The sequence below is a fragment of the Marmota monax genome, unplaced genomic scaffold (assembly GCF_021218885.2).
Source record: "Marmota monax isolate L192 unplaced genomic scaffold, Marmota_monax_Labrador192_F-V1.1 WCK01_AAM20220418_F8-fsc00108, whole genome shotgun sequence".
Classification (NCBI taxonomy): Eukaryota; Metazoa; Chordata; class Mammalia; order Rodentia; family Sciuridae; genus Marmota; species Marmota monax.
Genome location: NW_026694593.1, coordinates 2,978,358 through 2,996,844, shown reverse-complemented (window position 1 = coordinate 2,996,844; position 18,487 = coordinate 2,978,358). Strand labels below are relative to the sequence as shown.

Here is an 18,487-nt window from a genome sequence, read left to right as displayed (position 1 = left end):
GCAATACCGTCAATGACTCCTTAAGAACATTAGAGGGCAGACTGATTCCACAGCCCTCTGGGCCAGGGGGCCCAGCGGTCAAGTGCCCCCAAACCCTCTTCTTCAATTTACACCTCCAGAGGTCATTTCCAACATCATTTCCCACTGCCACCACGGACCCCTTTTAGCAGTCCTCCCAACATAGACCTACATTGTATAAGTGGCCCTGAGGTTGACGCTCCTCGCCCCTCCCCCGGCCCAGTCCCCAGTCCACCACCTGCTCTTCCCACCTTCCCACTACCACTTGGGAACTGAGGAGTTAACGCCTCCCTCCCACCGGGTCCGTCTTCGTTGCTAATCTGCAGGTTCTGGGCGGCTGTGCGGAGGGACGGGAAGGGAAATCAGGTGGACTGGGTAAAACGGACTCGGGCTCAGTCTTCAGCCCCTTTTTTCAGAAACCCGTCGCTCTCCGGCCCCATTCCCAAATACCCACGTCCCAACACACCTTCCCCGCCGAGATCCCGAGGCGACACTAGGTTCCCTCTTCCCCGGAGGGAAGCAGGTAGGAGGGCGGGACTAGGTGGGGAGCCGGCGGCCCCTGGCTCCCTCCACACCGGACTCTCCCGAGCTCCTCCCTGTCCCGGCGAGGGCGCCGGTCGGCGGGTGCTGCCCTTAAGGAGGAAGACGTCCGGCTGCAGAGCAGCGGAAAGAGGGTCTTTGCGGAAAGGGCGCCAGCCCCGGGCGGGGGCGAGCGGCAGACCTCGGGCTGGGAGGAAGGAGCTAGAGATCTAGGATTGGTTCTTCGGGCTCTAATGTCACCAAGTCTGGGAGGGGAGACGGCCGCGGGGGAGGGTTCAGAGCTTGGCTCGGGTCCTGGCCGGTTCCCCCTGGACAGCCGGAGACTTGGGCCGGCCAGACGCCCCTCTGGCACGCTCCCGGGGCAGGCGCTCTCGCACGCCTCGAACGCACACTCCCCGTCCCTCCCTCGCGCACTCACCCGTCTCCCCAGCGCCTGCTCCCGCTTTCTCTCTCTCCCTTCCTAACACACCTCGCTCACTCCCACTCGGGCGGTCTCTTTCGCTCCCACCTGCTCCAAGTCTCGCTCTGCGCACCCCCGGTGGCGCGCCCAGCCCCTGGCGCTCTCGCCTGTCACTATCGCAGCTTCGGCGGGCAGCGCCCCGACTCGCCCTGCTCCTTTTCGCAGAGGCGCGCCTGATGCCCGGGACCCGCCGCTGAGCCCAGGAGACCATGGTGGGAGCGCTTGCCCGCCGCGGTACCCACTGAGGCCATGCCGGCGAGCCAGAGCCCGGCCGGCGCCGGCCAGCGCTTGCTTCTGCTCCTGCTACCGCTGCTGCTGCTGCTGCTGCTCCAGGGCAGCCACGCGGGCAACCTGACCGTGGCCGTGGTGTTGCCGCTGGCCAACACCTCGTACCCGTGGTCGTGGGCGCGCGTGGGGCCCGCGGTGGAGCTGGCTCTGACCCGGGTGAAAGCGCAGCCCGACTTGCTGCCAGGCTGGACAGTCCGCACGGTGCTAGGCAGCAGCGAGAATGCGCTGGGAGCCTGCTCCGACACGGCTGCGCCCCTGGCCGCAGTGGACCTCAAGTGGGAGCACAACCCCGCCGTGTTCCTGGGCCCCGGCTGCGTGTACGCGGCCGCTCCGGTGGGGCGCTTCACCGCGCACTGGCGGGTGCCCCTGCTGACCGCTGGCGCTCCGGCGCTAGGCTTCGGGGCTAAAGACGAGTACGCGTTGACCACCCGCGCAGGACCCAGCCACGCCAAGCTGGGCGACTTCGTGGCGGCGCTGCATCGACGGCTGGGCTGGGAGCGCCGGGCGCTGGTGCTCTACGCCTACCGGCCCGGCGACGACCAGCCCTGCTTCTTCGTGGTGGAGGGGCTGTACATGCGGGTCCGCGACCGCCTCAACATCACAGTGGACCACCTGGAGTTCGCCGAGGGCGACCACGACCACTACACCAAGCTGCTGCGGACCGTTGGGCGCAAAGGCCGAGGTGAGAGAGGCCCCCCACCCCCATTTCTCCACCTCGTCCCGACGCCTGTGACCTTTGACAGCGTGCAGGGCGCTGGCCTTCCTCTCCCTTCCGCTCTGGGCCAGTCTTTTCTCTTCTCGAGGCTCTTCATTCCTGTCTCAGCCTCCCCCGCTCCCCAACTTCTGGGTTTCTACTTCCCTCTCTTTCCCTGCGCCCCCCTCCCCTTTCACGTTCCTACTCCATCACCTCCCCCTATTTCCCTGACTGCCCAGGGTTTACCCCAGGGGGAAAGTGCCTGCTCTCCTTCTACCTAGTAGGTCCTGTCCCCTTTCCCCCCCCCCCCCCCCCGTCTTCCTCTCTTTCTTACTGCCTTCTCCCTCCTCCATCCTTTCCTCCCATGGCTCCCACACACCCTCTCACCCATCCCTCTGCAGCCGGCCCCTCTCTGCCTCCTCCCCTCCTGCCCCACCTGCCCCCCGCCTCGGTTCTCCTTTCCCGCTCTGCCTACCTCTGCTGCTTCCTTCTCCGCCCTCCACACCTCCTCCTCCCACCCTTTTTCAACTTTCTCCTGCCACTGCCTAAACTGAGCCAGTGCCGTCTAACCGCCACCAGGTCCCCTCGTCCTCCCCGTGAGCCCCGGCTTCCCTGCCCTTTCCTTTCCCTGGCTGACTCCTCCTTTCCTTCCAGTCGTCTACATCTGCAGCTCCCCAGATGCCTTCAGGACCCTCATGCTCCTGGCCCTGGACGCTGGCCTCAGTGGGGAAGACTATGTTTTCTTCCACCTGGATGTCTTCGGGCAAAGCCTACAAGGGGCACAGGGCCCTGCTCCCCGCAGGCCCTGGGAGAGAGGAGACGGGCGGGATGTCAGTGCCCGCCTGGCCTTTCAGGTGAGTGCCAGGGTTTGCCCATGCTGAGGGACTGAGCTGTTGACACTTGGTTTCTGGATACTGTGTCCCTAAGTATCTGAAAGGAGGGGGAAAAAAAAAAGGTGTTCTTGGTGCTCCTGAGGGACTTCAGAGCCAGAAGGCTAAAAAGATAAGACAATGGGGCTCGAAGAGGGAGTACATTGAAGTTCCACACGCTGGGCGAAGACTCCAGTCCCTTGCTCAAGAGCAGGGACCACTTCTTGCAGGAAATAGGGTATAATTTGACCTTGACCTTAGCAGAGAGGCTGGCCTGTGAGGTTGGCTCCCTGACAACTGGTGCCAAGGGTACTGGGAGAACAAGAATCAGCTCCTAGCTCGCTCTCTGACCCCTTCCTCAGGCTGCCAAAATCATTACATATAAAGAACCGGATACTCCTGAGTACTTGGAATTCCTGAAGCAGCTCAAAGTCTTGGCCCGTGAGCAGTTCAACTTCACCATGGAAGATGGCCTGGTAGGAGGGGGTCCTGGAACCTTCTAGTGCGGACCTCCAGACTTTGCTTCATGGCTCTCCTCCAGACTCTCCTCCAGATGTGTGTTCTTTCACACATCTCAGTGTTTCCGGGTCTCCCCTTCCCTCCCTTCCCATTGACTCCTTATCTCTCTGGATGATAGAGGTGACAGTGACAAGTTCAACCCCTAAACCTCAGGTCCTCATCAGTAAAATGGGGTTGACCAACCCTGTCCTGTCCGCCCAGTCCCATACTGTGGGTGTATTTTATGTATCCTGTCTGGGCTCCCAGTGCCTCCTGTCCTCTCACCATGGCACCCTGCGCTGTACCCCCCATCCATCCCCTTTTCCCCCAGCTGACTTCTCTCTGTCCCTGCAGGAGAACCTCATCCCTGCATCCTTCCATGATGGGCTTCTGCTCTATGTCCAGGCAGTGACAGAGACGCTAGCACACGGGGGAACTGTCGCCAATGGGGAGACCATCACTCAGAGGATGTGGAACCGAAGCTTCCCAGGTCAGGGCCTGGGAGTGACTGGAAAGGGCTTTTTAGGGAAGGGGGGGTGAGTACCATGTGCCCCAGCCTGTAGCCCTGCAACTCAGGTAGCCATTTGCCCATTACCAGTCTTTCCCTTTCTTTTATAAGAACCTCCACAGCTTCTTTCAGGCTCTCCTTCCCTCGTCCCCCAGATCCATCCAGTCCTCCCACGTGTCCCATCTCAGTCCTTCCTGCTGCCAACGCAGCTGTCCTGTTGGCTCTTCTTCTGTGCCTACGTGTGTTTGAAGATCAGGAGATGGAGACATGGAAGTGGGACCTCCCTGCACGGGAATTTTCTCACAACACAGCTATGTTGCCCCGGCCCACAGGTGTGACAGGATACCTGAAAATTGATAGCAATGGAGATCGTGAGACTGACTTCTCCCTCTGGGATATGGACCCTGAGACCGGTGCCTTCAGGGTACGTGTGCACACTCAGAAGACCACCGTGTGTCTCCTCAGGATGACATCTCACCCTCCTGCCCTCCCCCACAGCCCTGCCAGGGCATCTGTTTATTCTGTGATCACCCTACCCTGCCTGGACATCTATGAAAGCCCTGGACAAAACAGACCCCGTTCCATTCTGGGGGAGCAACCAGAATGATAGGGATTCGCATGGGGAACCCCGTGTCTAAGGAGGGAGCACAGCCCTTTCCTTGGGGAGTTCTTAAGGAAAGCAAGACTCCTCGCAGCAGTCAGGTAGACTCTGAGCCAACAGGAATGCATACGCACAGCTCACAGCTCGGTAAACACAGTAGATACTGGCAGGGATTGAGGCCAGAGGCACCAAGGATCAAATCCAGGAAGGCTTCCTGGAAGAAAACTGCACTGATGAGGCTTGGGAATGTGGGTTGAGATGGATGCTACCTTTCCCTGTTTCTGTGCTTTAATCGAGGCTATAAAGTCCTTGCGTGTAGGTGTGGGGTTCTATATGCAGCTTTCTTTATAAAGCCCTTGAGTCATTTTCAAATGTTTGCCCCTTAATTCCATGGGAACAAGTATGAGGTCTCCCTGTAGGCGGTCACAGCAGGGGCTTGGTGACCCAGATACAGGCCCTGGAAGTATTGATGAGGAGGTGGGAAGCAGGACTGTGTCACTGGACAGGAGGCCACATGCCAGGCCCTTGACCATTCCTGCTCTCCCTTAGGTTGTACTGAACTACAATGGGACTTCCCAAGAGCTGGTGGCTGTGTCAGGGTGCGAACTATACTGGCCCCTGGGGTACCCTCCTCCTGACATCCCTAAATGTGGCTTTGACAACGAGGACCCATCCTGCAACCAAGGTGACTGGCCCTTGCTCTTCGGGCTGCTGTTCTGGAGACACTGCCTCCTCCCAAGGGGAATCAAGTGGGTGCTCCTCTCCCACCCTTTTCTGGATTCAGAGCCTCCTCCTGCCTTTTGCTTCCCTTCATCCACCGCTGTTGACCATGATGAAGGGAAGGCCCTTCCTCCTCTGTAGAGCCCAGATCACTTGCCACACTTGACTCTCTCCTGCAGACCACTTGTCCACCCTGGAGCTCCTGGCCTTGGTAGGCAGCCTCGCCCTGCTTAGCATCCTGATCGTCTCCTTCTTTGTATACAGGTGAGCCGAGCCCAGCCGTGGCCCGGGGGTGGGGGTGGGGTGGGGGGGGTGCGGTGACATGGGGAGACTTGGAGAGGGAGGTGTAGGGACAAGGGGGGAGGGGAGGGGTGAAGGGACAGCGGGGGAAGGCAGAAGGAGAGAGGGAGAAAAGAAACGAAAAGCCTTAAAACGCCACAGTGCAGTGGCCATAACTATAATCCCGGGGACTCTGGAAACTGAAGCAGGAGGATCACAAGTTTGAGGTCAGCCCAACAATTTAGGGAGACCCTGTGCCAAAATTTAGGGGGAAAAAAGCTGGGCTCAGTGGCACATGCCTGTAATCCCAGCAACTTGGGAGGCTGAGGAAGGAGGATGGCAAGTTCAAAGCCAGCCTCGGCAGCTTAGCAAGGCCTTGTCTCAAAATAAAAAAATAAAAAGGGATGGGGATGTGGCTCAGTGGTTAAGTGCCCCAGGGTTCAATTTCTGGTACCATAATAACAATAATAATAGTTAATTTTTTTTAAAGATTAGGAATGTAGTTCAGTGGTAGAGCATCTACCTAGCTTGTGAGAGAGCCTATGTTTAATCCTCAGTATCACAATAAATAATAAATAGCCTTAGGACACAGAGAAGAAAACAGAGAATGGAGTGAGAGGAAAGAGGGGACAGGGATAGAAGTGGCCAGAGAAGATCAAGGAGATGCAAGAAGGAGCAGATAGATTGAGAAGTGATGTCATACCAGAGTGGCTCCTGGCATGGAACTGGTTTTCCTTGCTCTGGGGACTGGGCCCTGTTAAGGAGCCCTGCTGTGACCAGTGGTGGACCTCGAGTGGATAAGAGAGATGAATGAGCCCCACTCCTGCCTTCCAGTGAGGCTGAAATGGAAATCCAGGACACAGGAGAGAAGGGAGGGAGGACAATCAATGCTGATTGAACCTAGTAGACCACGTGTCAGGCACTTCCACACACAATGTTTCTTTTTATTCTTGTAACAGTTAAGAATGAAGCCAGGTGTGGGGGTGCATGCCTGTAATCCCAGCAACTCAGAAGGCTCAGACAGGAGGACTGCAAATTTTAGGCCAACCTGGGGCCATGTATTGAGTGAGACCCTGTCTCAAGATAAAAAATGAAAAGGGATCGGGATGTGGCTCAGTGGTAGAGCATCCCTGGGTTTAATACCGTGTGTGTAAAAGGACATTGACTGTGACTACCCCAATGTCCCCAGTTGAGGTAGAATGTCACCAGGCTCTGACCCTCAGCCTGGGAGATAGAATTCCCTCATTCACCTCTTAATACTTGAAGTAGTCTCGGGGCTCTGAGGAGGGACTCCTGACCACTCCCGACCAGGTCGGGGGATCATACATGAGCTCAGGTGTAGGTTTCACGCCCCAGGAAGATGCAGCTGGAGAAGGAGCTGGCCTCCGAGCTGTGGCGAGTGCGCTGGGAGGACCTGCAGCCCAGCAGCCTGGAGAGGCACCTCCGAAGCGCGGGCAGCCGGCTGACCTTGAGCGGGGTGAGAATGCTGGTGTCTGAGGGGGCTGGGGGGTGTCACTGGTGTTCGCGAGGGGGCCCTGGGTACCCAGAGCAGTAGGGTAGAAAACAGGGCTCCACGCCCACCTCTGCCTTCCTTTGCTTCATGACCTTGAGCAAGGCCATTGCCTCTCTGAACTGGGCTCATGGTGATTGCATCTCTAGAGCCTCCCTCCAGGGGCTCTTGGAAAGATCAAAGGAGGCAGTATATGGGACAACACAAACATAAAACCAGTAAGCGAGGGGAGGTTTCATGATGTGGAACATCAAGGAGGGTGACACAAAGCTAAGGAAGGGTAGGAAAGACCAGAGCACAAGCACCCAGGGGCATCCGGGCCTCTAGGCTGAACCCCTGTTCTTCACCCCTTCAGAGAGGCTCCAATTACGGCTCCCTGCTAACCACAGAGGGCCAGTTCCAGGTGTTTGCCAAGACAGCGTACTACAAGGTGGGCCTGGGGAGACTTCTGGTCCTGGGTACTGTGGAAGTGTGCTCTGTGGCAGAGGGTGCCAGGGTGGGCTGTCAAGGGGCAGTTGGAGATCCTCAGGGGAGTGGGGTGCCATTGGGAGCAGCTGGGGGTCTTGGAGGGCGGCGTGAGCTGTCGGGAGCAGGTGGAGGTGCCAGGGCACCAGGTCATGCTCCACACAGTGACAGTCTCCATTCCTTTCTCAGGGCAACCTGGTGGCTGTGAAACATGTGAATCGTAAACGCATTGAGCTGACAAGAAACGTCCTGTTTGAACTGAAGCATGTAATGTGGGGGTGTGAGGCGGTGGCCTGGGGAAGAGTCCCCTGCCGGGAGATGGCCAACTGAGCTGTCTGTGGAGGTTTTGGTTTTCAGAGTGTCCTAGGAAAGCTAGGGTCTGTGAACCTGGGATGGGCCCTTGCATCCTGGGGATGGGATTAGGGGACCCATCATGAGAAGAGAGATGAGATCTCTGGAGATACCCTGGAGGAAGACCCTTGAGGGACCTTACATGGTGACCTGGGGAATAAAAGGCAAGGAGGCAGAGGGTGTAGGAAGCAGATTGTGGGGGAGAAGGGCCCAGTGGACAGGTTTGCAAACAATGAATAGGGAGTTAAGGGGGAGGGTCCCTGAGGCCAGAGAGCAATCTGGTGAGGAGTGAGGTCTCTGTGATGCTCCTGATGCTGCTTCTCACCTGCAGATGCGGGATGTACAGAATGAACACCTGACCAGGTTTGTGGGTGCCTGCACTGACCCCCCCAACATCTGTATCCTCACAGAGTACTGTCCCAGAGGGAGCCTGCAGGTGAGGGGACAAGGGAGTGTTAGTGAACCTGGGTTCCAAGCTGGGCATGGCTGGGCATGCCTGTAATCCCCGCTACTTTGTGAGGCTGAGACAGGAGGGTTGCAAGCTCAAGGGCGGCTTCAGCAACTTAGCAAGACCCTGTCTCAAAATGAAAATGGCTGGGGATGTGGCTTAGTAATAGAAACACCCTTGGGTTCAATCCCTGGTACCACAGGGAAAAAAAAAATCCGGAAATCTGGGTTCTAGCCCTGGCTTTGTCCCTGACTGGCCACAGGAGCCTAGCAAGCCTCCCTCCCTCTTTTTGGCCTTTAGTGGCCCCATCTGTAAAATGGGAATGGGGGAAATGCAGCTAGAGTAAATCCAGTGTGGTCAGTAGGACCCTTGCCTCCTCCTCCCACCCCTATGGAGGTCTGTGGGGTACAGGTCTGACTCTCCCCAGCAGGACATTCTGGAGAATGAGAGCATCACCCTGGACTGGATGTTCCGGTACTCACTCACCAATGACATTGTCAAGGTAAGCCCAGAGGGGCCACTGGGTGTTGGGGGTTGGGATGAGGAATGAGTATGCTTCTCCCCTGGCCCTGGTTGTAGGTCCCCTCATGCCCAAGACCTCTGCCTCCCCAAATTTCCCAGGGAATGCTGTTTCTACACAATGGGGCCATTTGCTCCCATGGGAACCTCAAGTCATCCAACTGTGTGGTAGATGGGCGCTTTGTGCTTAAGATCACCGACTATGGGCTGGAGAGCTTCAGGGACCCGGAGCCAGAGCAAGGACACATCCTTTATGCCAGTGAGCCCAACTCTTAACCCTCAACCCCCCTACCCGACAAGCACCACCAGGATAGCTTAGTAGGGAGACTGTGGCCTGGGATCTGCCTGGCTCGGGCATGCCTCTACTGAATCCAAAGTCAGTTCTCATTAGCAAAAAGGGGAAGACAGAGCTCTTCCCCGTTCTAAACACAGTGTGCTGTTCAGACCAGTCCCAGCCACAAGCTGGTTCACAGCTTTCCCCCACCCCTCCCCCACCGGAAGCTCTCTTTCCCAGCATCATTGCATATTCTTCTTTATTTCTATTATTGCTTTTTTTGGCCATGAAAGCTTATATTCATTGCTAGTTTTTCTTTTCCCACTAGACTATAAAGTCCCTCATCCCTTCGCTTTGGGGTCCTTCACCACGTGACTCCTAATGTCTGACCCACAGAAAAGTTATGGACAGCTCCTGAGCTTCTGCGAATGGCTTCGCCCCCTTCTCGAGGCTCCCAGGCTGGTGACGTGTACAGCTTTGGGATCATCCTCCAGGAGATTGCCCTGAGGAGTGGGGTCTTCCATGTGGAAGGTTTAGACCTCAGTCCCAAAGGTGAAAGAGCCACAATGTCCCCTACCTCTAACCCCAGCCCCAGGGAGAGGGACCCTTGGAAGCATCCCTAACCCTTCCTTCTGAGATGGGGCCTGGCCACCACCCTTTGTTCCACTGATGCCAGCCCAGCTGGTCCTAGGCTTCCCTAACCAACTCCAGCTGGCTGCCCCAGCCTCTCACTGGGCCCCTGGCTAACCCCTCTCCCCCACCCAATACAGAGATCATTGAGCGTGTGACTCGGGGTGAGCAGCCCCCCTTCCGGCCCTCCCTGGCCCTGCAGAGCCACCTGGAGGAACTGGGGCAGCTGATGCAGCGGTGCTGGGCCGAGGACCCACAGGAACGGCCACCCTTTCAGCAGATCCGCCTGACACTCCGCAAGTTTAACAGGTCACTGGTGTTAGTCATGGCCGCCTTCCCTCCCCACTCCAGACACTACAACCCCACACTTCAGTCTATCTGCAGCCACAGAGGGAGCCACTCCAGCCACACATGGCTCACCCCAGTCCACCGCAGCCTCTCAGCCCTCTGTACAACTCGGCTGTCCTCTCAGCCTCCTACCATTCAGACCCCTTTCTTCCACCTACAGCAACACCCCAAGCCCTGCCCACTCTCCCACACTGGGCACAGTGGTGTGCAGAATAAATGGGCCACACAGCTTTGGCCTCTCCTTCGCTCCCCATATCCTCAGCCCTCCCCATGAGCTCCTGCCCCAGCCCGATGGTCTCCCTTTCCCAGTGGAGCTCAGAGATCCCCAGACACACCTGTCTGCTGCCTGTGTGCCTGTCACTTTGTCCTTAGCTCATCCTTGTCCCTATCCACCTTTTTTTTTTTTTTTTTGGCACTGGGGATTGAACCCAGGGACACTCTATCTACTACTGAACTACAACCCCAGCCCTTTTTATTTTCTTCATTTATTTTTAAATATTTTAAAATTATAGATGGACATAATACCTTTAATTAATTAATTGATTGTTTGTATGTGGTGCTGAGAATCAAACCCACTGCCTCACACATGCCAGACGAGTGCGCTACCACTGAGCCACAACCCCAACCCCTTTTAAATTTTTTTTTTTAATTTTAATTTTTATTTTTTAGATGTTGATAGACTTTATTTTTTTATTTATACATGGTGCTGAGAAACGAACCCAGGGCCTCACACATGCTAGGCAAGTGTGCTATCGCTAAGCCACAATCCGAGCCCCAAGCCCTTTTCATTTTAAGTCTTGGTCTCACTAAATTGCCCAAGCTGGCTGGGTCCATAGCGCACACCTATAATCCCAGTGACTGAAGAAGTTGAGGCGGAGGATCCTTAAATTCAAGACCAGCCTGGGAGGCCATGTCTTTTTTCTTTTGTTCTTTTCTTTCTTTCTTTGGTACCGGGATTGAATCCCAGGGGTGCTTAACCACTGAGCCACATCCCCAGCCCCTTATTTTATTTAGAGTTGCTTAGGGACTTGCTAAGTTTCTGAGGCTGGCTTTGAACTCAGTCCTCCTCCCTCCACTGGGATTACAAGTATGTGCCATGCACCCTGCTTTGAGACCATGTCTTAATGAAAAGGTCTGGGGATGTAGCTCAGTGGTAGAGCACCCCTGGGTTCAATCCCCAGTACCACCACCACAGTAATAATAATAAGGCTGGCCTTGAACCTGTTAAACTCCCAAGTTGCTGGGGTCACAAGTGTGTGCCACCATGCCCCCACCCCACCTCCTTCCAACTCACTCATGTTCAATGAAGGTAAACAAGCTGTCAAAATGTCTAAAGCTTCCTTCTTGACCCTGGGTTCTCAGAGATGAATTGAACTTTCCTCCTATCCTTCTCACCTGCTCACCCCTATCCTGCTGTGCCCCAATTCTCACCTTCACAAGGGACCTGCTGCAGCTGGAGGTGGGCTGACAGTAAGCCTAGGGAGGGGGAGGGCCTGGGGGGAGGGCTCTCCAGGGCAGACCCCTGCAGCTCGGCTCTCACCCGGCTGCCCTGGCCCCTCAGAGAGAACAGCAGCAACATCCTGGACAACCTGCTGACCCGCATGGAGCAGTATGCCAACAACCTGGAGGAGCTGGTGGAGGAGCGCACGCAGGCCTACCTGGAGGAGAAGCGCAAGGCAGAGGCCCTGCTCTACCAGATTCTGCCTCAGTGAGTGCCCATCTCTTCAGACCCGCCCCCCCCCACACACTCAGCCCCTGACCCCACCTCACACTCTGGTCTACACCTGCCCTGACCCCTCAGCTCAGTGGCTGAGCAGCTGAAACGCGGGGAGACAGTGCAGGCGGAGGCCTTTGACAGCGTGACCATCTACTTCAGTGACATCGTGGGCTTCACCGCCCTGTCAGCAGAGAGCACACCCATGCAGGTAAGCCAGGGGCAGTCACAGGTGGCAGACCAGGTGGGTCAGCTTGGTGTCACTTCTCCGTCCCCAAGGTCTGCCTTCTGGTTCCCTCCTCCCACCCCACCCCAGGGAGCACCCTTCCTTCCAGTCCCAGTGGCTTCTTGTGCCTTCCAGGTGGTGACCCTGCTCAATGACCTGTACACTTGCTTTGATGCAGTTATAGACAACTTTGATGTGTACAAGGTAGGGATGGGAAGGGACAGACAGACGTGGACAGGGTCAAAAAACGGTGAGGTTCAGGCGTATGAAAGAGAAGTCCAGGGCACATGAGCAGTGACTGGGGGGGGGGGGGGGGCCCATCCACCCACCCACAGGCAGAGGGGCGGGGTGAGCGCAGGGCGGGAGCCGGTGCGCGTGGGTGTGGCCGGCAGGTGGCCGGGGAAGGGAGTTCCCGCCCTCCTGCCCCGCCTTGTCTCACGCCCCACAGGTGGAGACAATCGGCGACGCCTACATGGTGGTGTCGGGACTCCCAGTGCGGAACGGGCGGCTCCACGCACGCGAGGTGGCCCGCATGGCCCTGGCGCTGCTGGACGCGGTGCGCTCCTTCCGCATCCGCCACCGGCCCCAGGAGCAGCTGCGTTTGCGCATCGGCATCCACACAGGTGCGGAGGCCCGGAGCAGGGACCGGAGGGGTCTCCTGGAGGTGGAGCTCCGCGAGGAGAACGCCCCTGGGACCAGCACCTCGGCCCCATCTCGGTCTCCCCCTCCCTGTCCCCACTCCCCCCGTCTCTCCTCCCTTCCCTCTCCCTCTCTCCCTCTCCTCCCCTCTTAGCCCACCTCCTGCCTCTCCTGGGGCGCCTACCAGTCTCCCTTAACTCCCTTCTCACCCCTGCTACTGCTGATGGACTCTGTTCCCTCCCTTGTCCCTCCTAGGACCTGTGTGTGCTGGCGTTGTAGGGCTGAAGATGCCCCGTTACTGTCTTTTTGGGGACACTGTCAACACTGCCTCAAGAATGGAGTCCAATGGGGAAGGTATAGTGGCCCTCCTAGAGGGGAGGAGGAGGGCCGGGTAGCCAAAGGAATGGCCGCACTGTGGCAGCTTAATTTAGGCAGTCCCTGTTCTGGCTTCTAGTCCTTTCTTCTCCCACATGCACTTCTCATAATGCAGATGACTCTCCTCTTAGGATGGGGTTACATTGTAAGTTGAAAATATCCTAGGTTGAAAATACAGTAACACACCTGACCTCTGGGAATATCATGGCTTATGTAGCCCACCGTAAACGTTCTCGGAACACTTACATTAGCCCAAAGCCAGCAAGACTCCCTAACACAAAGCCTGTGTTGTAATAAAGTATTGAATATCTCATGTTCACACATAGGCGAGTGTTTGTAGACATGATGGGATGTGAAAACAAAATGCAATATCCAAAAGATGCTAGCAGCACAATGTACCCTGGAGCACAGGCTCTTCACCTTTGGAGTCATGTGGCAGACCCTGAGCTGCGGCCCAGTGCTGCTGCCACCCACAAGGGCAGGAGGACATGTGCTGCACATATGCCCAGGAAAAGATCAGAATTCAAACAATTGAATGTATGTGGCTTTCACATGATCACAAGTCAAAAGATTGGACTATAATAAAAGTCAAGGACCAGCTGAGCATAGTGGTGTACCCTGTGCAAGGCTGAGGCAGGGGACTTGCAAATTCAAAGCCAGCCTAAGCCACTTAGCAAAACCCTGTCTCAAAATAAAAAAAAAAATAAAACGTTCTGGGGCTGGGGTTTGTGGCTCAAGTGGTAGCGCGCTTGCCTGGCATGCGTGAGGCACTGGGTTCGATCCTCAGCACCACGTAAAAATAAATAAGTGAAATAAAGGTATTGTGTTCAACTACAACTAAAAAATAAATATTAAAAAATAAAAATAAAAAGTTCTGGGGACGTAGCTCAGCGGTAAAGCACTTCTGGGTTCAATCCCCAGTTCCAAAAAAAAGTATTTCTGGGTCAGTGTTCAACAGTGCCTAGCAGGAATCACACCTTTAAGGCCCTCTGCTCCATCTTTGGTGTGGTGAAGATGATTGCAAAGGCAGACAACTCTCAGTTCCAGAGCTAGCTGTATCAATGTGCTATCCCTCTCTGAGTCCTGGTTTTCCTGATCTGTAAAATGAAGGTAAAGTATCTACCTCATGCGGGGCGCAGTGGCACACACCTGTTATCCCAGTGGCTCAGGAGGCTGAGGCAGGAGGATCGTGAGTTCAAAGCCAGCCTCAGCAAAAACGAGGTGTTAAGCAACTCGGTGAGACCCTGTCTCTAAATAAAATATAAAAAGGGCTGGGGATGTGGCTCAGTGGTTAAGCACCCCTGGATTCAATTTCTGGTACCAAAAAACAAACAAAAAAAATCTACCTCGTAAGGAATATGTGAGAAGCTGTACAAATGCCTAGCACATGAATGTCACTCAACTTTTTCGAGACTCAGCTGCTTATCTGTATCTCAGGGTTGTTAAAAAAAAAAATCAAAAACCAAACAACCCTAGCACAGCTTCTGGCACACAGTAGGTATCTATAAATGCTTGCTCTCACCCTTTCCCTTCATCTTGCTTTCTGTTTCTCTGCTATCCAGCTTCTTCTGTATTTGACACAATTCAAGTCAGTAAATATTTATTGAGCCATAAATACCTGTGCCAGGCCAGAGTTTAGCTGAGGAGTCTATGTGGACCCCATCCAAGGGTCCAGCCCTGGGAGCCCTGTGGGGTCTGGTTCAGCAGATATTCCCTGGGCCCTGTGTTTGAGGCTCCGGGGTAGGAGAGAGCTTCTCCCTGAGGTCCTCAAGGAGCATATTCTCAGAAATGGCTAACAAGAGGCCACATGATGCAGACCCGGGGAGAAGTATCATGAGGTCAGATAGTGGCCAGAGAAAGAGTATGGGACTGGTGGGCCCATCACTGATCTCCTCGGCAGCTGGGGCAGATCTTCTGCCCTGGGTCTCATTTCCTCAGCCATAAAATGAGAGGATGGAGTCACCTAACAGATAGCAAGGACTTAGGTAAAGCTTCCTATGGGCCGCGTTTTGTTTGAATTATTCATTTATTTATTTATGGTGCTGGGGATCCAACCCAGATGAATAATTTTAATCCTCACAACAGGAACGCATCCCTTTGAGATGGTGCTTTCTCTATCAGCATCTCATAGATTTAGAAAATGAGACACAGTTTATATTAATTACCCAAGCAAATGTCTAAGGGATTCATGCTGAGGCAGAGCAGGATCCACAGCTTCTAACCACTATGCTACACTGTCCCTCTGGATCTGAACGATACTCTGTAACAATACTGCCCAGTAGTATTTTTTTAGATGTTATTGTATTTTTTAATGCCTTTATTTAATTAATTTATTTGTTTTTATGTGGTGATTGAACCCAGTGTCTCACTCATGCCAGGCAAGTACTCTATTACTGAGCTATAACTGCAATCTCCAATAGTATTTTCTTGTGCAGTACAGGGAATCAAACTCAGGGATGATCTACCAGTGAGCTATGTCCCCAGCTCTTTTAATTTTTTAAAATTTTTATTTAGGTCTCACTAAGATGTCAAGGCAGAGGAGTCAGGCATGGTAGAGCACGCTTGTAATCTCAGTGGCTCAGGAAGCTGAGGCAGGAGGATTGCAAGTTTGAGGCCAGCCTCAGCAATTTAGCAAGGCCCTAAGCAACTTAGTGAGACACTGCCTCAAAATAAAACATAACGGCTAGGATCGTGGTTCAGTGGCAGAGCACTTGTCTCGCATATGTGAGGCACTGGGTTCGATTCTCAGCACCGTGTATCCATAAATAAAATAAAGGTCCATTGACAACTAAAAAATATATTTAAAAAAATAAAACATAAATAGGACTGGGGAGGTGGCTCAGTGATTAAGCACCCCTGGGTTCAATCCCTGGTATATAAAAAAGTCAAGGCTGGCCTTGAATTTGCGATCCTCCTGCCTCAGCCTCCTGAGTTGCTGGGATTATAGGCAGCCATGTGCTGCCACTCCTGGCTCCAATACTATTTTCTGCAGTCATGAAAATGTCCTGCAACTTTTACTGTCCAGTATTGCGAACTTTAGTCACATGTGGCTATGGATCCCTTGAAGTGTGTCTAATACAACCAAGGGTCAGAATCTTTGGTTGGGTTCTGATCTTGAACTGGGGATTGAACCCAGGGGTGTTTTACCACTGAGCTACATCCCCAGACCTTTGAATTTTTTTATTTTGACACAGGGTCTCACTAAATTGCTGAGGCTGTCCTTGAACTTGTGACCCTCCTGCTTCAGGCTCCCAAGTGGCTGTGATTACAGGCGTGCACCACTGAGCCCAGCAAGGCACTGAATCTTTAGCTGTATATCGTTTCAGTTAATTTAGACAGGCACATGTGACTAATGGGACCATGTTAGGCAGCACAGCTCTAAAATTCTAAAGGAGCCAATATAGTCACACAGTATAGTCACACATGCATAGAGAGGGTGGGACTTCTCTGAGTTAAGAGGCTTTGGGGCCAAAGGATGGAGGAGGGCATCTGTCTACCCCAGTCCCCGGTCTCCTCTGCCTGCTCCGTCCCCGCACTCCATCTCCCTTCCCCTGTCCTACTCAGCGCTGAAGATCCACCTGTCTTCTGAGACCAAGGCTGTCCTGGAGGAGTTTGATGGTTTTGAGCTGGAGCTTCGAGGGGATGTGGAAATGAAGGTAGAGAAAGAAGTCCCTGCCATCACGGTCCCTGGGGTCCTGGAGCGGGGGTACCCTTCTCCAGCAGCCAATGCCACTCCCATTTCTAGGCCTCCTATCTGATTTGGGGCAGTAGTTGTGCCGCTCCCCACCCCAACCTTTTATTTTTTATTTTTTTTCCTCCAGGGCAAAGGCAAGGTCCGGACCTACTGGCTCCTGGGGGAGCGGGGGAGTAGCACCAGAGGCTGACCGGCCCCCCTTGCTGTCCTTCCATACCTCCGATGCCTGGTCTCCACCTCTCCCCAGCAGCCCCACCACTGCAGAAGGATGAGAGAGCCGTGGTTGGAACAGCTCAGGCCCCCAGACCCCAGTAGAGACCCCGGGTGTGACTCTGAGAGACGACTGGCATAGGGAAGAACCCAGAGCTCACAGGACCGACCTAATCACACACTCACACAAAATGGCACCGGTGTAGGCACATGTCCCCTCCGCCTCCCCTAACGGGCTCCTCCTCCCTCGGCCTTGCTACACTGTGACTTTTATTAAAATTACCATAGGGGATATGAAAAGGGACTCTAGTGAAAGGAGGGGGTAGAAGGTCCAGATGTGGGCCTGAGCCACAGGGATCACAAATACCATCCCACCCATAGCCACCACCCACCCCTCCACTCAACAGTGGGCACAATGCACAGGTGTGAAGAGGGGCCATGGGGAGAGGCTGTGGTCCTGTGCGCCTTGTTCTCCTGTGAACAGACCATTAAAACCTTTATTCCAGTGACAGTGTCTCTTCTTAAGGGAGAGAGCATTGCCAGAAAACATAGCCATGTTCTCTACCTTCTGCTTCGAAAAGACTAGTTTCTCCAACTGGGAATGTAGATTCTGAAAAAGCCGGCAGTCACCTGCAGCTTTGAGGAGACCACGGAACCCTCTGTGAATTTTGCAGAAGTGCAGAACCTTTGTTTATGTGGGTTATACTTATTGATATCGGTCGTATTAGACATAAAAATAACCACAGCGAAGAAAGTGAAATGAATGCTTATTGATTGAGTCATTCAGGATAACAATAATAAACGCATTATATGTTAATAATTTTTTACTACTTTATTAAGGACATTCTTAAGAGAAACTGGCCTTTTTTGGTACATGGTAGTGAAGGATGCAATGACTAATTTGGAGCCACTGTCTTCATTTATCTAAGGCATCAGTGGGTTCACCCTCACTGCTTTTGTGTTGACCCAAATGTCAACACAATCCAAAGCCAAATAATGTATTGGTATCATTATGAAAATCATTGACCTCATCTATCCTCTGAAATAGTCTTGGGGACTCCCAGGATCTGTGGAGCACACTTTGAGAAATGCTATATTACCCAATGGCTGGTATACAGCAGGAATGACATAATTAGTATGGGTTGAATTAGGCCTGGGAATCAAGAAGTGGTATCATGTGGATCCTATTGATTGACTGATTTGGGTAGTACTGGAAACTGACCCAGGGACACTCTACTTCTGAGCTCTACCCCTAAACCTCCCCCCCCTGCCTCCAGTACTGGGGATTGAACCCAGGGGTACCATTGAGCTATATCCCCAGTCCTTTTTATTTTGTTTTGAGAAGGGTCTTGCTAAGTTGCTGAGGCCAGCCTCAAACTTTCAATCCTCTTGCCTCAGCCTCCCAAGTAGCTGGGATTACAGGTATGTGCCACCATGCACGGCTATGGATCCCTTTTAAACTCACCGAGATTTGGGGATTGTCCACCTACCCCTCCGTTTCCCATGTCAGTGTAGACAAATGTGATAGTTTGCAAAATGCCTCTCCAAAGGGTTAAGGACCCTGCTTTTCCTGCTTGAGCCACCCACCCCACCTCCTCCCTAGGCAGGC

At 54.0% G+C, this 18,487-nt stretch overlaps 1 protein-coding gene across 3 annotated transcripts; it reads left to right on the top strand.

Annotated features, from left to right (window-relative positions):
* Positions 1 to 566: 566 nt before the first annotated feature.
* Positions 567 to 17,387, top strand: Npr1 (natriuretic peptide receptor 1). Of its 3 annotated transcripts, none has more exons than XM_046421714.2 (22): positions 567 to 1,988; positions 2,655 to 2,854; positions 3,232 to 3,345; positions 3,773 to 3,857; positions 4,208 to 4,299; positions 5,026 to 5,161; positions 5,376 to 5,460; positions 6,832 to 6,952; positions 7,341 to 7,415; positions 7,640 to 7,717; positions 8,133 to 8,237; positions 8,677 to 8,751; positions 8,871 to 9,027; positions 9,439 to 9,594; positions 9,813 to 9,981; positions 11,582 to 11,728; positions 11,822 to 11,945; positions 12,096 to 12,164; positions 12,409 to 12,583; positions 12,855 to 12,953; positions 16,539 to 16,630; positions 16,796 to 17,387. In XM_046421714.2, exons 1-22 carry the CDS (start codon positions 1,268 to 1,270, stop codon positions 16,856 to 16,858), a joined length of 3,138 nt encoding a protein of 1,045 aa, XP_046277670.1. In that variant the 5' UTR covers positions 567 to 1,267; the 3' UTR covers positions 16,859 to 17,387. The 3 variants fall into 3 exon arrangements, with proteins under 3 accessions (XP_046277670.1, XP_046277668.1, XP_046277669.1); XM_046421712.2 differs by having other exon boundaries at positions 572 to 1,988; positions 3,722 to 3,857; XM_046421713.2 differs by having other exon boundaries at positions 576 to 1,988; positions 3,722 to 3,857; positions 8,680 to 8,751.
* Positions 17,388 to 18,487: the final 1,100 nt, after the last annotated feature.